The 12,652-nt window shown below is 40.7% G+C and overlaps 1 protein-coding gene across 2 annotated transcripts in view; it reads right to left on the bottom strand.

The window, feature by feature from the left end:
- The window catches only part of LOC139143879 (uncharacterized), a 38,621-nt gene extending 26,194 nt beyond the window's left edge, over nt 1-12,427 (bottom strand). The window contains exons 1-2 of one of the 2 annotated variants that reach the window (XM_070714468.1): nt 12,336-12,427; nt 5,454-5,628 (exon numbers count right to left, since the gene is read on the bottom strand). In XM_070714468.1, the coding sequence (XP_070570569.1) occupies nt 5,454-5,565 (112 nt within the window). In that variant the 5' untranslated portion in view covers nt 5,566-5,628; nt 12,336-12,427. Of the gene's footprint in view, nt 1-5,453; nt 6,213-12,335 lie in introns of those variants that run through there. The other variant, XM_070714467.1, reaches the window with a different exon arrangement.
- Between the last annotated feature and the right edge of the window lie 225 nt (nt 12,428-12,652).

Genomic DNA, 12,652 nt, shown 5'->3' with positions numbered 1-12,652 from the left:
TGGGATACACTTGTTGAATGACAAGATAAAAATTGTGAGAGTTCATCGTTTAACAGCTGCTAAAAGCAGATATAAGATGTCCTCATACACACAGTTTCCGCGCACGCTTTTACTCATCACAACAAGGGTGAAAATGCCTTCATTTTCGAGCTGCCCGATGAATTCTTATGGTGTAATTTTACACATAGTTATATCATTGCATATATCACAAATTGAACCTTCATCTTATTGTCACACTTCAAGACGTGCAGGTGCTAATAAGTGTGAATCCTTCAAGGCGGTAAACATGCGAAAAAATGAAATCATCATTGTTTAGAACATATCCTGAACTTTTCAAAATAAAATCGACGGAGAATAGGCAACATATTTGTTTGGTTTTCAATTCCAAGGTATCTGATGCATTCGCTTGCACGTTTTGTGGATAAATACATCTTTTTTTAAACGGCATTTCACAGCGAAATGGTACAGTAACTGATGTGCCGCGCTTCATGTCAAAATACGGGCAGTGAACCTGAATGCCTATCGCCCCGAGACTACATGCAAGGATTATAAGCAACTTTCCCATAAAATACCCTGATGATTTACAGGGTCCTGCGTCATTAATAGTAATTTTTTATCTCATAATATTTCACGCCTAAATAATTAAAACAAAACAGATCCGACGGTAATATTCGGGATATGATTGAAACAGGCGCGACAAGGTCGTTCAAATAGTTTTACAGTCGAAAACAAATTGTAACGACCTCTACACGGTAACTTCAATAATTTATAAACATTTTCCACTTGACGTCAGGAATACATTCTGCAATATGATAAGGACGGGTGATCGACATGCACGGAGGCCGCAAAAGACTCCGTCATCGAAGGTATAGCAGTGCTCAATTCTGTTGACACGATCGCAGTTACCCTTTTCAAACACGGTGAATCACGAGCGCAAAATCTAATTACTGAATAAACTCGGAATGGAGCCAATGCAAACACTGGGTAGATGGCCTGATTCGATAGTGCTTGCTTTCTTTTATTTTATGGTGCACTGGCAATCACGTAGTACAAATAGCGATGCACTGCAGGGCAGGGTAGGGGCGGTTTGGCTTGATGGAGGCGACACCATCATTGCTCTGATCTGTGACGCATGCGTCAGAAATTATGATCCCCCAGGCATGATGTGAAGGAAAAGTTTCTTCCTTCGGAAAAAAACCAGGCACTGAAGATAGTGGCTATTGCGTCTACTAATGAAAGCAGAGTTGTTCATTCTCGGCGCCGAATATTACTATCTCTTGGCTTTATTGAATCATAAATGAGAAAGGGGAAATTTAACTAAATTCTTGTAGCATGGACGATACTTCGACAGAATCAATTCCCCGATGTCACAAGTGTAACCTCCGTTGCGAACCGTAATATTTATAAAGACGACCTATGCTTTAAGGCGAGTTTTGTCAGGGCAATCGGATGACATCCTGCAAAATTTCAAATCAGATAACCGGACACGTTTCATATGGAGTGATTACAACAGCAGCAGAACTGTTCAGTGGAGAACATAATCCACTTTTGGAGCGCGATGCTGGGTCACAAAAAACGAGTTTTCATCTGTTCCTTGATTCTGATAGCGTAATCGATGATTGCATTCAACCATCAGTAGACCGGAAATGGAAAAAAATGACAAGCGCCGATTCGAATAAATCTCTAGCATAGCAAATATAAATTGATGCCTGTTTGATTTGCTTATATGGAATCTGCCGGCGGTGACATACATTGTGCTGACAACACATTGTGTGTTGCCATAAGCAGATTCCGTTTGCTGTTATTTTTTGAAATTTTATGGACGCATTCAAATCAGAGATTTTGAAATGATATTTTCGAAAGCAAGAAAGGTGCAAATTTGTCTCTCAGCCCGATATGATACATTTTCGTCCTTCATCACAGCAGAGAAACGATGCTGAGACCTTTATTGTCATAAAAAAAACATCATGATTTGACATCCGATATATTCATTCAATTCTCAACCCTTTTCTACTTTTCATCACAGGGCCATAAGGCATGATTAGTCCTAACAAAAGTGTAAAAAAGTGTTCTTAATAAAATCATGATTATGAATATTGTTGATAAAAATGTCATATTTCCGTCATTCTTGTATACTTACAAAAGTATCCGACTGCACTGGAATCCTGAATGATGATCAGTATTTATGCCAAATTCACCCTGTTGTAAGTACAGATCATCAGAAATGCGGCCTATAGTTAAAGTTGCAGTATTACACATTAATGTTTGGTCACAGTGCTCCCTTGGCTGTCTCTCTGAACAATTTACTGTTTTTATTCCATATTGCTACATGTTTCTCTAACATCGTGACATTCAAGGAATCGACCTACTGTATAGACCTTTCACACCCATTATTTTGAACGTTGTGAAGAGATTTAAAATGCCCAATTAGATATAATATCTTTTTGCATTTTTTCCGATAAAATGGTTGAATATCAAACGCAGTTTAGCCTTAGGGTAATAATGCTTACCGAAGTGTGACCATGGAATATTTTTTCAAACATTGGTGACGAACGTAAAACTCAGATTTTAAAAACTATGTCATGTTCGTGGCCGCCGCAACTATACGGGTGAGCGACAGAATTTGCTCAACCAAATCCACTGCTAAGACTGAAATAGTGCCATTTTCAAAGAGACGATGGCTTAATAACAGGAATCAAAAACATCTCTCCAAACATTGGATGACATTTTTTGGCAGATGAAATGCAAAACGATACAGCTAATGGTGCTTTAAAGGTATACAGTCACCTGTAATCTGAATATGCCCATATATGGTCAAAGAGGCGTTCCTTTGTATTCAAAATGTACATGTGAGGGCGCTGTTTTTAAAAAGCGGCCACCCGCTTAAAATCTGTGATTGGTTAGATTTTCTGTTTCCATAGTAATTGTGGCAAAATTGGAACAGGTGACAGTATACCTTTAAACTTCTCGTTCTCTTTGTGTTGTTCTTTAATACTGCTATTGTATGTATTGTATCAGGTGCGGTGTTCGCCCTGCTTTGCATTATATATCCTTTCCAAAAAAGTCGTTCATCTGAACAAAAACATAAAAAAATCTTTCTGATCATTTCATTTGACTAGAGTGAAACATAGACTAGGAGTAATTCTTGCCACAGTGATTTCTGTTTCTTCAACGTTTCTGGGGAAACGTTTGAATAAAATACGATCCATATAGCTTTTGCAAACTTACTTCCAGGAGACTATAGGAGACATACAGGGCATGGGGTTATCAGTTGGCTATAGGCTATGCCTGTAGCTCACCTAATGTCGCCTCTTTCATTAAAGAAGCGTTTTTGATTCACTTGGGAAGATCTACACCACCAGAAATAAAAAAGTGTAAAAAGAAGCATATAACTAATAAAGCCCATAATATCAAAAACAATCTCACTTATGGTATATTTATTCACCGTGCCTCGCGAGTTAATGCTGGTTTAATTTTCAACACGGTGAGCATTTTGGCAACATAACACACTCTTTTATCGCGTTTTCTTCCCAGTTCATAGACCCTTAACAGACTCATGATTTACAATTAGCATGGTCGCGGGTTTTTCTAATGATTAGGCTGCGTTATCCACTTCCAATTTGATTTAAATTAGATTAACTTCGAAAAATAACCGATACGTAAATTGATTAAACAGTGGCAAATTGACTGGTACACAAAAATAAAATGTGCTTTTTAATGTCAAGCAATGCAGTCAGTTTTTCAAAAAATACTCGCCGGTTTATATGGGCGACGACGCTAAGTGACATTGAAGACCCGCGGCAAGGTTATACGGCAATACATACTGTGTCAATCTCGGCGCTCTCCCGGGACTTCACAATGAAGAAGGTATAAGGCAGTTTTATTAGCAATACTAGTATGTTGTTATTTCGGTCGACATTCTGCGTAGATGTTGGATAAACACCATCAATACCACCCAGACTGGTTGAGAATCTGCGCGCGAGTGATATGAATAGACAATCAGAGAGCTGGATGTTCTCTGTCTCTCTCACTCCCTCCGCCCCCTTCCACGAACACGTCTCTCAAACAATGTCGCTCATTACCCTCTCTGACAAATGGTTCAGAATGAAGATGGGGCCGCTTTGGGTAGTTTTGCGGCTGCATTTGAGCTTTCAAGTAAGGGGTGATTTCCGATTCAACTGTAAGAGATGATTACAAAGCGGAGAGGTAGATTTTTTGCAGCATTTTCAAACTTTCTCTGGCGCGTCGTAGCGCCCTGTCATGGTTGTGCAGAACGCCGCCGGAAAGCAACGCAAAGGAATTAAAAACATCTTTACCGATTTGATGGTAGGGAAAAGGGCAAAGACAGGGGAAATGGTTCCAAGGAAGCAAGTTATGATTGCAAAGAGTTTCTATAAGGCTTTACAGGACATGTATTCATCCACATGAGTCGCCAAAATCTTACTTGTGCCGCAACTTGACATTTTTAAGGCAAGTGCCTGCGGCAACGCACTCTCGATGATGACCCCCGCTCGGTTCAAATTTGCATAAAATATATCGCCATACGATTTCAATTTGGGTCAAGCCGAGTCATACTGAAGAATGCAAAGCAACAACAGGAGGACGCGTTTCTTTCACATACACACAGGATAAAAGGTGACTTTGTCGCACAAAAATATCATTATTATTACTGTAGGCTGCCGGCAGGAAACAGCCGCCAAAGCACAGGATGAAACGTCAGCTTTTAATGATAATAATGCAATTCGCGGGGGCTATTCATTGTTAGATGTGTTATACTCAATCGATACGTTGTAATGGCTCCTGAGAACATCGATCAAACGTCGCGATAGGAAACTATAAGCGAATTGCGTGTTTACCATCAGGTCATCAGTGGAGGGGTGCAATTTATTAGGCGAGTGCTATGTAATTCACCCAATTATGCAGTCCGTTTCTACATCCAACTCGTGTATATTTTATTAATTAAGCGTACAATCCAGGAATTTTGCCCGCTTCGGAGAAATATTAAACTATCTCAAGGTGACGCAGAATCAATATGCAAACGCATATCGGAGAGGAATTTAGCTAATTGCCGTGTTTAGGAGCAATTCCTGTACAATAGAGTGTTTGAATGTGGCGAACTCGACAAAAAATGGATACCGAACGGCGGCAATATTGTACAACTGACCCCGCTCTGAAAAATCAGTGCCCCTCATCACTGACCGCCTTTTGAGCGATATACCTCGACTGCGCTATAAATCATGTAATAAATTTGAAATGTTTCATTGCGCCCTGAATCGCGATGGTCGATATGTCCAACTGGCCACCGCAACCCAGTGGCAGCTGCCCATGATTTGAGCTGAGTAAATAACAGGTTGTTGTTGGATAGCTCTGTAGCGGCAATCAGTAGTGTGTAATAGAAAACGCTGATAAAGACCTGCTATGCGGGCCACGGTTTTATGTGTACTTCCGCTTACCTGAGTGCTCGCTCGATGTCGACGTGTGATCCGACCGTTGGTGAGGCAAGTCCACGCCGTATTTCAACCTCAGTTTCTTCTCCTTCAGCTCTTTTGAGTAGCTCTTGTGCATCTTTCAAGGAGGCGAGGAGTGTGTTATTTTACGGTCAGAGGGAGCGGGCTCGGCGAAAACGTCCTGACGGTGGAAACATGCGTACACGTCAGCGCTTGTGGAGCGAATTGACACCCTACACAGCTAGGCCAGCCATGGTCGTGATGATCGTGCGCAGAAGGCAGGCCTTTCGATTTCCGCTGGCGCTTTTTCTTCTCTGCTCTCGCAGACAGCAAAGGGCCAAGCTGTACGCAGAAGGGATTATGTTCAGCTTCAAGACGATCTCCAAATAAAGCCGTGACGGTAGAGAGCGAAATCAGCGCGCTGTAACGCAACCTTGCCAGTCGACGAACAGAACAGGTGTAGCGATGTTACGCGACGAGGTGCCACGTGACCAAAATATCCCAGTTTCAGTAACCGGCTTATTTGCCTCGCTTATTATAATGAAATATAACCTCTCGACTATGAAAACTGTTGAAAACAACTGAAAGCCGATCAATTAAGTTTCCTTCTCAAACAACAGGAAATACGAGGTTAGCATTATTCCTTATGACAACCACTCGCAATAATAAGTGTCGATGATTTTTAAAAAATCAATATCCATTGCTATTGCCATTGCCACAGATGTATTTGCAGCCGACAGGTATAACCTATGCAATCTGGCGAATATGACAGTTGGATAATTGTACATGCTAGTAGAACGCATTTATTTTAATTACGATACGCTCTCGTTTCCCGTGTAGGGCTTTTTATTCATGATGCATGTATAAATGACGGCCGTTAACATTTCAGACATATTTATGCACGCCCCTTTTCCCGCACAGCGTTGACAAGGCGACCAAGGTCGTTTTTCAGTATTTCGTATAGCTACGACTTCGCACGACACGGGTTACCCCGTCAGGTTCAATTTGTGTGTGTTTTATGCGCGGCGGTAAATTGAATCATATTTGCACTGTGTTCCTCGCCCCTTCCCTTCGCTGCAATAGTTAATTCCGCACCGCGCACGCAATGAGGACGAGGACGGCACAATCACTGCGCGAGATCAATCTTCCCTGGCTGTACAAATGATACATCTCTGGATTGTTCTGACATTGTAGGGATCGACCGTCATATTTGTAGGGTATCGTCCAAAAAGAAACGAGGACTATAGCAAAGCAAAATCTGCCCTCCAAAATATATTATTGAGGTAGAACGTGCCTCGAGGACAGATATTTGTACTCTCAAACTGTTACAATTCTTTTCTGATATACCACTTGTGGGGGTTAATTTTAAAGCTCCTGGTGAAAGAAAACTTTTCGGCTTAGTTTTTTCGAAATTCGAAAATTTTATTTTTCTCCATAGAGTTAACACAGGCATGGCGGCCATTTTGAATTTCAAATATCGGTAAATCTTGGGTTATTTATTTCTCCAGCACCGAAATTTGCACGGTGATCCCAATTTTGATTCTTGATTTCGAGAAAGAATAGTTGAAAGATTCCTTGAGGAAGGTTCGAGCAAAAGTTTAAACCTTTCACTTTCGAGGCGCATACTACCTTAATTTGACTTGAAACGGTCAACAAAGCATTGGAAAATGCGTGTTCTTAGTCTGTCATACGCCCTCTCAAAATGTAATGTTACGTCCCCCAGTGCGCCCCTTCTTTCTTCATCGTTTCACCCGATTTGTGTCCACGGTAATGTACGCATGCATTTCTTTCTGCCAAAGCGGCTACTTTCTGCGGAAACTATGTACTTCATTGGAAGCCACAGTCAGCCAGTGGACCGTGTTCTAGCGTTATATGTGATACTGTGTTGTAAGAAATTGTATTTGAATAATCATTACGGTAAAATAGACGTCTTTGTTCGCGCAGTTGCCCGTCTGGTCGGGGTTAAAGTCCGCAGCAATAATTTTACTGGTGTTTGTGTGCAATCTTTCCACAAACGAGAATCAGGGCATTGTTCTTGCATTTTGCCGATGTTACATGTAATATGGGCGTTTCTAACATAAAACACAGAGATGACGCCATCTCACGTTGTGTTCATTGTTATTGTTTCCTTGTTTCGTGCAAAACTGACGGAAAGGGCTTTCACCTGGGGCCAGGAAATCCAAAGAAGTAAACCAATTATTTCCACCTTTTAACACTGTGTACTTGTGAAATGAATTATGAGAGCTGTGAATGCCATAACAACACAGCTCTGTTGCATGGAAACAGCGATGTCAAACGGTGAGAGGCATAATCTATCAACCTTCCGATGAATTATGGTCCAGTCTAGTCTGTTGGTTTCTTCTGACTTACCCTGTAAATCATTTGTGCGCACGCTGTGTTAGCAATACTAAAACAAGCTCACCGGCCAGGAGTTTCTTTTCTTAATACATTTTATTACTCAATTTATTAAGTTTATTTTCGTACTTTATTGTGCTTTTTTACTGTTGGTTCAAACTGGCTTTTTTTTAAATTGTTTTCCTTAATAAGTTATGTTGAAAGTCGCCTCAAGCATTGACACATTTTGAAACATGACCCAACAACGTCAGTGATTTATTTAAGCGGCATATGCCGCAAATGCCAATAGCACAGCGCCCTCTTGGACGGGTACGTTGGTACGTGTTTGTGCATATTTGTAAGGAGAACATCTGATACAATGAGCTAATCTGACAAAAAACGGCATCCCCTTTGGCTGTAACCTTACTGGTTGGTCGAAAATAAACCCCAAAAATAATAGTTCGTGCAAGAAAGTGAACATATAACCTCCGACCCAAAGCATCCTAGATTTTTAACAAACTTCACAATCGTCAAAAATCAGCAAATCGAAGTGTTAGCGGGAAATCACTCATCTCCTTGGGGGCGACTCGCAGCGATTTCGAAGCTGTTATCCAATTGGGTGGCTGAATCTTACCAATATAATGAAAACAATACAAATAGACTCCCTAAGTGGCTGTGAATAGTGACAATCGACCAATCAGATATAACCTTGCAAACACGCTGCAAGTCAGCCGTCTCCTTGACACATTCACTGTCTACCGCCGATTGACACTGACTGTCAGCTTAAGGGGTCGAAAGCACCGCTTCTGGATGGCTGCCTTGCTTCTGGTGACATTGTGGTATGAGTGAGGGTCACAGATGAGAAACATAATCGTCTACTTTGTTACGGTACGGCGAATTTTTTCCATTATTCGCCGATAATGGAAAGCCGGTTGCGACTTGTTGTTTTCATTTTCCTGGCTGTGTCACAGTGAAGTTTCCGGTGTGATATCTCTCAATACGCTATGTGCTACACACTAGGCGAGGTTTTTGAAGCAGCAACAAATTATCAACAACGATTGAAGATGTTAGTAATACATTTGTAAATATTTTACGCAGCAAAATTATAGACAGCACACCACATTCAAAATTATGGTGGACATGCAAATTTTTACAGTGTTATAGTAATGCGCTAAGACCATCGAATGTGACAAGTTCAAATTTGACAAACATTTAATCAACCATGGGAAAACAGTCTGCAATGGGACAGAGCTTCACTACATTTCAGATTTTTTAAGCTAAGAACGACGGCATTAAGGTGGTATGCGCCTCAAAAGTGAAAGACTTAAACTTTTCCTAAAGGAAACTTTCAACCATTTCCCTACCAAACCAACAATAAAAATCAGGGGTCACCGTGCAAAGTTTGGAACTAGCGAAACAAATTACTAAACATTTTGCCATATTTGAAATTCAAAATTGCCGCCATTCCTGTGTTAACTCTAGGGGGTAAAAATAAAATTTTGGATTTTCGAAAAACTAAGACGGTGAAAGTTTTTCTTTCTCCAAGACCTTTAAAATGAGCCCCCTCAAGTGGTAGATCAGAAAAGAAATTTGAGAACCGAATATCTGTCCCCGAGGCGCGTTCTGTAATTGAAATAGCCGTAGAGGAAAACCTGAGAGGCAACCACAAGCGCAGTGCAGTGATACTTTGGCCTAGAGACTCCCTAGGTTAGTAGTAAAATGATTTTGTCAGCTTAGCGCATTTGGTCAGATACCCTCCTTACACACGATTTTGTTTATATTTCTTGTGGTGTCAGTTGAATGAGAGAAGTTCAAGGCATACGCAGAAACCTACGGGATTATCGAAGGACGCCCTCTAGCTACCAACTGAGGAATGTTGATGCTAGGAAGAGGAATCGTGGGACGACGTCCACCAACGTTCATTTCGTTCCGACAATAAATCTTAAATCAGAACTTTAGCGTCAGATCAGGGTCGAACTAAAATCGATCTAAATTCAAATGGGAATGCAATACGATACTGGACAAATTATAGACCGTAGTAAAGAGTTGCGTCACCAGTAATCGTGAGCAACAAAAGTCGGATAATCTGGCTAACGCTCAATTTACGATGTAATTTTACGACACTGTAATTTTTAATATAAAATATGGCAGAAATCTGTGGCCTAGCAACTCACTTTTGCGGGTAACCATGTCATTTCCACGAGTTGTAACATATTTAGTTACCATATCTGCTGTGATATTGAGAATCGTTGCTGATTAAGTAGCATGGCGAAATCACACACTATCAGAGGGCGTTTGTTAAGATCGCACATGGATTTATTTTCTTTCAATCTGCTCCACAATTTTCATTACAGACAACCACAGATTTGCTGTTTTTATTGAAAAAATTGGACAAACAGTTGTAAGAACGCGACATGTTGATCACCATCTTCCAAAACTGCTGGCCGTAAATAAAAAAGACTGTTAGTGAAATTAACAGACTATTACTGACAATCGTTGATATTACTCATAGGTCATAAGGCCAAAGTTGGATGTCCGATAAACATTCACAGAGCATGTTCAACCGTGCAAATTAAACGGAGGTTAAAGCACTTCAGAGGCACTACGTGGGCTGTACTTCAAAATGATATCAGACTTTGTCGAAAGAATCTGTCACAGCAAGGTTACAGAAATAATTGTCTCTTCTGAGTGAAGCTATTTAGGGGTACGCCGCCCGAGGGCGTGCATGTGCTCTCATCTGTGAAAATTTCCATCGTACGGTGGCATTCTATACTTGATGTGCTCCTGAAAGAGTGGCAATTAAAGGCCCGGTCGGTGGGGTATTGAAGTACAAAAATCGCAGTTGCCGGTGAAACAAAGAGAACTCAGTACAAGTTGCCTATACGACCAGTGGATACATGAGAGTCGGTTTTATCGAGACAAGTGGGCGGGTCTGCTGTGCAGTACAGTAACAGAGCGAAATTTATGTTGCTAAGAAATGGCACAATGTTCGCCTATTCAAAAATAATAATCGTCCCGAGAATGTAACTTTTGATAAATTACAGGTGTCCGTGTATGGCCATTGATATTGTAGTGTGTATGGATGTATGCCCGCTGTGTGTGCAAATATCAACAGACAGACTCCTTCTCATAGGTATTATGTTCTCTAATAATTGTGTTTTATTTCAACGATAGAGCTGAAACACTGGCGAGCTACCCTTCCTTCAGAATCCCTCGACAGGAATATCTTACAATGGTACAGTTGCCATGGGATTAGTCGCTTCGATGACTAATCATTCGGTCAACTGCCACCAGTGGAGGACGAACAATGTGATGTGGGCGGCAGTTCAAGCAGAAGTCTTTCTCAAGTAAATACCTGTTTCTTTTGCCTGATAAGTGATTCAAAATACCACTTTTTTCTACCGATTTGAAAAACCTTTGATGTCTGGTGGGGAATCGATCCAAGCAAGAAAGCTGTGCCCACGCGTGCATAAATGTACCGTTTCCATGCAATCTGGATAATGTCTAGGATTTTCACAGTTAATTTGTACCTGTGCGAAGCATTCGACTATTAGTAAGCAGTTTGCTTTGCAACTATGTACAATTGGAACAATACCTCTGCCAACATCATCCAGATCACAATCTTAGACATCAAGGAAGGTCCGCCCCCTTCCCGAATAAACGAATCCCTCGATTCCCAAATGTGGTCCCGCCACTTAGAGCTAAATTTAGGTCAGGAAACTGAAAACGCTCACACGCGAAAATTTTTATATCCTTCACATCACTGCAGCAATCTAAAGCCATTGACATCGTACAGGAAACAGCAACATATACTGACGCCTACAGACGTATTTCCTACTGAATCTCATCCTTCATATCTATATGTTTAAAAAAAGCACCAGTCAGCATAAAACATATGAGCCCTGACTGCGCTTTTCGTATGAATATCACGATTAAAGAAGTATACAGTCACCTGTAATCTAAATATGCCAACATATGGTCAAAGAGGCTCTCCTTGGTATTCAAAATGCCCGTGTGAGGGCGCTGTTTTTAAAAAGCGGCCACCCGCTTAAAATCTGTGATTGGTTAGATTTTCTCTTTCTATAGTAACTGCGGCAAAATTGGAACAGGTGACAGTATACGATTAAAGAAGTATGCGCCTCGAACTTTGGCTCAAAATATGGCACCGATGAAATGTTCAACCATCCTTATATACTAAATCAATAAATCGTGCACAGTTTGGCAGCAGAGAAACAAATTACCTAACCCGATACTTGAAATTCAAAATGGACGCCATCCCTGTGTTAACTCTATGGGGAAAAATTTTTTAAAATCGATTTTCGAACACCTAAGACGGTGAATGTTTTTCTTACTCCAAGAGCTTCAAAATGAGCCCCAACAAGTGATAGATACTAGATCAGAAAATTTGAGAGTCCAAATATCTACCTTAAATCAATCCTATATAATTGGCTACTTTATTCTAATATGTCTGCGAAAAGTACAATATTTTCGCTTCAAAACTGATGGAAGGCAAAAGAACACATGTCTTTTGTTTCCGGTATTAATTAGACCTACCTTTTACAAACCTGCGTTTCCACACACAAGTCAAACTCTGAAATAAGCCAGGGGACACTCAGCGATCTGCACTTTTCAACACAGACCCTGAAATGAAAAATGTTAAAATGTTAAATGTTTGGCCGAACTATACCGTAGTTTCAGGAGCTATTGTATAAGAAACCACTTTTTCTCTCATGTTTGGCCTCCTTTTAAGATCACATAACTCTGTTTTAAAAAGCTGCTGCTTTAGTCGGGTTGACTATTTTCCACCTTGGTCTGCAGTGTCTTATCAACAGTTGGGTAGGACGTGTCAACAGTAAGTTAAACTTTTACAA

This window comes from Ptychodera flava, chromosome 11, assembly GCF_041260155.1.
Source record: "Ptychodera flava strain L36383 chromosome 11, AS_Pfla_20210202, whole genome shotgun sequence".
Taxonomy (NCBI): domain Eukaryota; kingdom Metazoa; phylum Hemichordata; class Enteropneusta; family Ptychoderidae; genus Ptychodera; species Ptychodera flava.
The sequence above is the reverse complement of the archived record's forward strand: the minus strand, read 5'-3'. Positions and strand labels throughout refer to the sequence as shown.